The 8,056-nt window shown below is 43.3% G+C and overlaps 1 protein-coding gene across 1 annotated transcript in view; it reads left to right on the top strand.

The window, feature by feature from the left end:
- Window positions 1–345: 345 nt before the first annotated feature.
- Window positions 346–8,056, top strand: part of LOC143299840 (universal stress protein Slr1101-like) — a 27,379-nt gene continuing 19,668 nt past the window's right edge. Inside the window, exon 1 of the mRNA XM_076613329.1 lies at window positions 346–670. Within this exon, the coding sequence (XP_076469444.1) occupies window positions 589–670 (82 nt within the window). The 5' untranslated portion in view covers window positions 346–588. The remainder of the gene's footprint in view (window positions 671–8,056) is intronic.

Below are 8,056 nucleotides of genomic sequence, written 5' to 3'. Positions count from 1 at the left end.
CACACACACACACACACACGCACACACAGAGGGAGAGAGACAGACAGACAGACAGAGACAGACAGACACTCACACACACACACACACACACACACACACACACACACACACACACACACACACCACAACACACACACACACACACACACACACACACACACACACACACACACACACACACACACACACACACACACACACACACGCCACACATCTGTCGGAGGACAAGATCGCGAAACATCAGGACCTGCTTTGCATGTGGGTCACGGTGTCACAGCGAAGAGCGCCACAGAGAGAGAGAGAGAGAGAGAGACAGAAAGCCAGCGAGTTTCGTCGTGGCAAAAAAACAACACACACAGCGTGAACGTCACTCTTTGACACACACACGCACCAGTCGAGCTGCAGCACCCGAGTGGTGAACACCTAATCTGTGACGACGACGCAACTCCGAGAGGAAAAAAAATCAGTCAGTGCACACAATAGCATAGTATCTGCGAGTATAGCTTTTGTTGTTTATTGTTGCAAGGTGTGTAAGTTGAGCAGTAGCAGAGATACCGTGCGTTGCAAAAAAAGAAAAGAAAGAAAGCAATGGCTGCTTCGCCTCCCGCGCAGACTTTCAACGTGGTGATCGCCTACGATGGCAGTGAGCATGCTGAGTACGCTCTTGACTGTAAGTGGGGATGCATAATGTGTTTAAAAAATTTTGTTTGTTTGTTTTTGTTTAATTATCATATTTAAGTCATTTACACGTGTTTGCACACACACACACACACACACACACACACACACACACACGCATCTCATAAACACAAACATGCATCTCATAAACACAAACATGCATCTCATAAACACAAACATGCATCTCATAAACACAAACACAGGCACACACTCAGACACACACACACACATGCACACACTTACACACACACACATCACACACTGACATACGCACACATGCACACATTATTACACTAAGTGAACAAACTTATATTTCGATCATATGTCTTCCTCCTGATTGTAATATATATATATATATATATATATATATATAAATATATATGTATGTATGTATGGTAAGCATACAATTCATAGGTTGACATTTGTCAGCACTTCTGTGAATGTTTGGTGAGTTCATGTTCACCTGGTCCACACAGGTTAAAGACACGTTTGTGGAAACATGTGGAAATGTGTACTGCGGTTGTGCACACACACACACACACACACACACACAAGAAAACGCACATGCACATGCACACGCAGACATGCAAGCGCATGCCCAAGTGCACAACTTCATCAACAGACGACTAAATATGTTTTACAATCACACTTGCACATTGAGTGCTGAATTGGCTATGTAGCAGTATCGCACCTGAATAAATTTATAGTAAATTAAGTTGGTTTTGTCTGATCTTACCTTCTCTCTCTGTCTGTCTGTCTGTATCTAGACTATCTACCTTTCATCCTCAAATAGCCTGTCAACTCTCTCTACCCCGTCCCCCTACCCCCCCCAGGCCCTCCCCCCCCTCCACGCGCCCCCCACCCCCCCCACACACACACCCTTCCCCCTCCATCATCTCACCCACATTCTGGTCATCTGCAAAACTTGTTTCAAAATTGTATCTAGACAAGACAGTAGTGCATGCACATACAGATACACTATAGCATACCCGTCTAATAACACTTCTGCTCCAGTGAACAGATGTTAAACTGAAGGTCTCACATGTACTAGCATACACAGTGTCTCTCTTTTATTTCTCTCACACCGGACTTCAGTGTTTGGTGAATTGAATGATTGATCTCCCATCACCTCCTTCCCCATCTCTTTTTTGATTTAAAAAGAAATGTTTTCATTTCTTTCACACACACACACACACACACACACACACACACACACACACACACACACACACCCTCTTCCTTTGCCATTTCTTTCCAAGGGCTGAATGAAAAAAAAGCATTGTATACACACTTGAGTGTTACCTTCAGTGAATAAAATTCCATTCATTCATCCATTCATTCTTTCATTCCCTCCAACCTACATTCCATTTCCCCACTTGCTCTTTCTCTCTGTACAGGCCTCTCTCATCAGATTTATTTTTGTTCATCACCTCATGGTGATTGTCGCTTGCAACCATGGATATTTGCTATCTTGGCCCCTCCACTATTCTTTCTCTTTTTTTTTTTACGCTGTAACATAACCACAACCACAAGGGGGTTCAATAAAAGATTCACACTTGTCACTCTCTCTCTCTCTCTCTCTCACAGACACACACACACACAGAAATAACCGGAGGCAAAGAGCTCTTTAAACCCTTAATCTTCTCCAATGAATAAATGAATAGAACGAGAGCTGTAGCCTGGGGTGGGAAGGGAGGAAACTCGGATATTTTCTGCTCTCAAGTCCTGCATACACAGCAATGAACAGCAGCTGCGCTTGCAAGCAAAAAAAAGAAAGAAAAAAAAACCCAAGAAAGAATGCTTAATGTATGAACAACAGATGCTATTGCATTGTGTTGCCTGTACGCCAGTATTTGTGGTGTTTTAAAAAAAAAAAAAAAAAAAAAAAACCCTAAAAAAAACAAGTTTATTAAAAGTTAAACAGAACGCCAGTTTAAGGCTCCTGCTGGCAGCAAACTAGATTAGATCCCCCTACCCCCCCACCCCCCACCTTTCCAGACACCCCCTAACCCTCTCCCCCACCCCATGACCTAACACATTGAACAAGAGCAAAGGGTGGTGGGGGTGGTGGTGGTGGTGGTGACACTGGTTCTTTTAGAAGAGGTTGTAGGGAGGAAATCAGTGAGTTGAAAAACCTGTTCATAGTGTAGCAGTCCTTGCCCCACTTTTGTAGCATATGAGATCGGTGAAGAAATTGTCAAAAATCTTTATTAGATCTTTGAAGGATAGCTTGGGCGTCCTTTTATGGCAGTGGCTGCCTTATTGCTCAACACAATACCTTGCCTCATCTCAAAGATTGGGGGTGGGGAGGGGCGTGGGGGGGATGATATCTTTCAGATTTATACTATGCGCACATGCTTGCACAAGCACACACGCGCATGCACTTGTGTGCAAATGCACATGCATGTATACACGCACACATACATACTCATTCGCACAGACATACACATTGAGATGTTGTTTATCAGCCCCACTTATCAGATATCCAGAAAGCAGGTCATGATCTTGGCCTATCTCTCAAGTGTAAGACCTCTCTCTCACTGTGTCTTCCTTTCTGTGTGTGTGTGTGTGTGTCTCATTCTCACTTAGTGCATGTGTGTCTGTCAGTCAGTCAGTCAATCACTCTCTCTCTCTCTCATACACACAGAGTTAGGTTCCCAGCTGATGACACATTACTATCTGAACAGATTTCTGTCAGCCCGATAACTCCAGGGAAAAGAATACTCATGCTTTCTCTCTCTCTCTCTCTCTCTCTCTCTCTCTCTCTCTCTCTCTCTCTCTCTCTCATACAGAAGTCATCAAATAGAAACGAACAAACAGATATATTTATATATTAGTCAATAATAAAAGAGATCGACAGTTTAGTACATAAGGATCAGTTGTGCAGTTTTCTATAATTGTGCAGATATCCATGGAACTTGAGGTCTGTAGCCTGTGTTCCTTGTAATGAAGGCAGTGGACAGACAGGAGAGGATGGATGAGGGAGGATGGATGAGGGAGGATGCGTGCGCTGTATTGATTTCTGTCGCGAGAACGGGGATGAAGCGAGGGTTTGGGAAGAGCAGATCGAAGCAGGCAAGACGTAAACATGAACCTTGGAGAGGGGGAAGGAAAGATCAAGAGAGAGAAGGAGGGATGGACGGGGGTGGGGGGTTAGGGAGGGGGAGAGAAGAGTGTGCTTGCCAGTGGTCTGATGGGACAAATAAAAGCTATTAAGAAACTTTTGTTATTATTATTATCATTATCATCATCATTATTATTATATTTGTTATCATTATTATCAGTGTTAATGATGTTATTGTCCTTTATCTTAGATACCAAGAAACTTGCACCCCTGCCATTCTCTACCACTCTTCCTCCACTTCCACTTCATCCTTTGAATTGAAATGATGAACACCAGAAATCCTGGACCTCCTTGCTGGAGATCAAGGGAAGAAGATGACGCTCGATAGGACGTGTCCTCAGAACAAAGACCACCAAGAGTATATGTAGTCGCCCTTCGCTTGACACCAGGTGCCAGTTGCATTGCTTGGTTCTAACTTTGACAGTTAGACATGACTAAATGCCTATGTTGACCAAACTACGCCATTGGTCAGTTCCATACTACACACAGTTAGTAGTAGGTTACGACCATACTAGGCTCTTCTGTCCGAGCAACGCAACTGGCTCCAGCTGGCAGATGAGTTAAAAAAAACAACAAAAAAAACAACAAGAGTGCAGGGAAGACTAAAAGGCTGTATACCTGTGGGAAGTTAGCTAAGACAGCAATAGACGGGCAGCAGTGAACAGGGAGGGATCTCTGATGGTGGGTGGCCGTACATGCCACACAGCACGAAGAGGGTTAACTCATTAGATCCCTTCTCCCGAACATTACTCTGGCTTCAAAACTTCGCCTCATTAACTCACTCAGTACGGCCAGTCCTCTCTTCTCCTCTACACAGACCCCTCGGATGTCCAGTGGGTGTCTCAATGACCCAGCCTTTAGCTTCCGTCGTCAGAATTGTGGTATTCTTTGTCAACATTCACCTCTTCAGTACAAGAGCCTTCTGCTTGCAATATTTTAATGGTGGTAATTGGGGTGAAACGCTGTTAACGTCGTCTCTTTCGCCGTTCGTATGGAGAGAGTTAAACTGACGTTCCTAACGCTTGGAATGTGACAAGGGGTGGTGAGGGGGAAAGGGTTAAAGGTGGGTACAGAGTGGGCACGGGGAGGGGGGTGGGTGTAGTATTGATTCCAGCGTCAGTTCCACTGAACTGTGAATATGCAGCAGCAGCATTTCACAGAAGTACTTCCTGAAGCACAGTTCATGCCAGCTGCATGACCAAACAAAAGCCCAGTATAAACAACCCCACAGGGCATGACAGGCTGTCTTGGCAATCGAAGATAAGCGCTGAGGCATACAGGAACCTGAACACGTAGGCCTACAGATTTGTTTGGGTGGACAGGGGGGGTAGGGGCAGCCGGGGAGAACGTTGGGAGGGGGGTGGGGAGAGGACACACTTACGCATGCTCTGTCTCTCTTTCACATACACACACACACACACACACACACACACACACACACACACACAGAGAAAAAGTAATTGTGCGGACCTGTCTAGGACCCAATTTATAAATGAATGTGTCTTTCACTGGGTGGGAAAATAAATCTAGTGGTCGGTGACATCCGCTGGTCATTAGTGCATTTACGCAGACAGGGAGGAAGAGACAGAGAAATGTGAGTGTGTGTGATTGATGGGGCAAACAACTGAAAAATCTCATCCACTCTACTTACCCTCAACCCCCACCCCCCACCCCCTTCCTCCCCCTTCACTCAATTTCTTCCGTTCATGTTACACAAGTGAGAGGTTACAAGGGAGGAAACCTCAACATGGTGAATAGGAATAGCTGTGAATATGAATTTCTTTTCAGACCAAGTTGTTCAGGTCAAGGTTTGTTCTGAAAAGGACAAAAAGACACCATTGTAATGACTTGGAAAACAAGAGAGGCAAGACCTGGCTAAAGGCTATCATGTTGTACCCACTTATATCAACAACAAAAATATCCTTGGGGGGGGGGAGTGACAAAAAAAAAATCCTGCACAGTAGATAATCTGACAGAAAGACAGCCTTGTTGGTGTGACCTTGACCTTTAAATGTAGAAAGCATATTCTAGCCAAAACAAATCATTTTTTGTGTGAAAATTGAATGAAAAGCACAAGTTTTATATAAGGCTTTCGCAGTTTTCAAATACACCAGGTTGTGACCTTGAGCTTTGACCCCTGACCTTGTCTATTTACACAGGGTTTGTACTCAACATGTCCAATCAATGACAAAACTCTGAAGATTGTTTACAAGACCTTCACTTTCTTGTACGTGGAATAGAAACTTTTTTTCCATCAATATTATTATATATAGTATAATATACCCATATGCCATGTTCAGAGCATGACTTTTAACCTCGCATTTTGATTTAAAAATTTTGATGGATCATGCTGCTGTACCCATGACCAATCATACTTAACTAGTTTGATCAAATCTTGGATGAAAGATATCTTGGTCTGTGTCGAGCTTTTGACCTCGCACCCATTTGTGTTATCATATGCAAATGAATTAAAATGTCTTACTCATGCCTGTCATAGTATCAAACAACTCGTGTCTGGTTCCAACACCATTTGTAGTAGCTAAGAAAATGTCAACGTTAAACTAAGTCCATGTTCACTTGTACACTACACAAGTGAGCTTTTACACATAGGACCGTTTTCGGGGGTGTGCATGCTGGGTATGTTCTGGTTTCCATAACCCACCGAATGCTGACATGGATTACAGGATCTTTAATGTGCGTATTTGATCTTATGCTTGCATATACTCATGAAGAGGGTTCAGGCACTAGCAGGTCTGCACACATGTTGACCTGGGAGATCAGAAAAATCTCCACCCTTTACCCACCAGGCGCCGTTACTGAGATTCAAACCATGGACCCTCAGATTAAAAGTCCAACGCTTTAACCACTCGGCTGTTGCGCCTGTCACAAGATAATAAATTCATGTGAAATTGTCACAGTGGGATAGCGTTTTCTTTATCCTCTCAGAAAAGTACAGGTTATGCTTTTTTTCTTCTTTTTTTCATTTTTTTTGTTCACTTTGTGTGCTATATTTAAAAACAATTTTTTATTTTATTTTTTTATTTATTTTTTTTTTTTTTAAAGATAATAACCTCTGTGACCAAAACATCCCTTAGGAAATAGTTGTCATTGAGCATGAAATATGTTTAGGCACTGAATGAGTTAATTGTGTTGTCGGTTCAAGCTCTGCTTGTGTATGTGTATATATATATGTGTGTGTGTGTTTGCGCGTGTATACTGTTTGCCATGTGCATGCTCAGAAGAGAAGGGGGTGGGACGGGTCAGGGGACCAATTATTTTATCTGTGAGATGTGAGCTGTTCTGGTGACTAGTTTTGTTTCCCTTAATTTATTTTCCTTCCTTTTTATTTATTTATTATGTTATTTTATTTTTTAGCTGAAAGTATTCTCAGCTGGGGGACTGTTGTTAGAGGGACGTGGTGGCGGTCTCCACAGTGAGAGGGACGCTCACTCAGTCTGGCTCTGCAACTAAGCCATTATTGTCGTTAGTAGGGGGCTTAGTAGGTGGTGTCCTAAGTATGTTGAATCAGAACAGGCACCACTGAACACCACCGAAGTGACTAAGCAGCAGTGCAGGGTCTCCTCTGGTGTGTGGCCTCCTGGTGACCTAACATCAATGGTTCCCTGCAGACTGCCAATGCTGGAACTGTGACAGATGAACCCGGGTGTGGCCGTGTATGGGGGAATCTAAATGAGCGGCGTGGGAGTAATGCCACTGAAATGGTGCGGATGGTAGGGCAAAAAAAAGAAAAAAAGAAAGTATTCTTATCATGCTGGTGTTATCTCTGTTAAACTGGATCTGTCGGTTAAATTAACTGACAAGGCAGCTGAATCATTCATGACACTTTTGATAGACCGACACAGTCTACATGCACACCATCTCTTTATGCTGACCTAGCTATTGTTGACAATAACAGTGATGACAGGTCTTTATTGCCCTGTTTAATTAACAACAGAATATTGTCATGCCTGCTGCATTTAGGCAGCTATGAAAAAAAAAATTTTTAAATCGAAAAGATCACACTGACAATAAAGACATAATTACACAGCACAGTAAGAATTTCCACCTAAAATGTTTTCTTTCTTTCTTTCTTTATTAATTCATTGATAACTTAATTACAAACCTGCAGCCTTTTTCTCTCCTCTCATTGACAACCTTTCTACATGCCGTTAGCTTGATGATCTACTGGGTGGGATGGGGAGGGGATCGGGGGGGTGCAGGGGTGTGGGTTGGGGTGGGGGGGGAGTGGAGGGG

This window comes from Babylonia areolata, chromosome 25 (genome assembly GCF_041734735.1).
Source record: "Babylonia areolata isolate BAREFJ2019XMU chromosome 25, ASM4173473v1, whole genome shotgun sequence".
NCBI lineage: Eukaryota > Metazoa > Mollusca > Gastropoda > Neogastropoda > Buccinidae > Babylonia > Babylonia areolata.
This window is presented reverse-complemented; position numbering and strand designations above follow the sequence as displayed.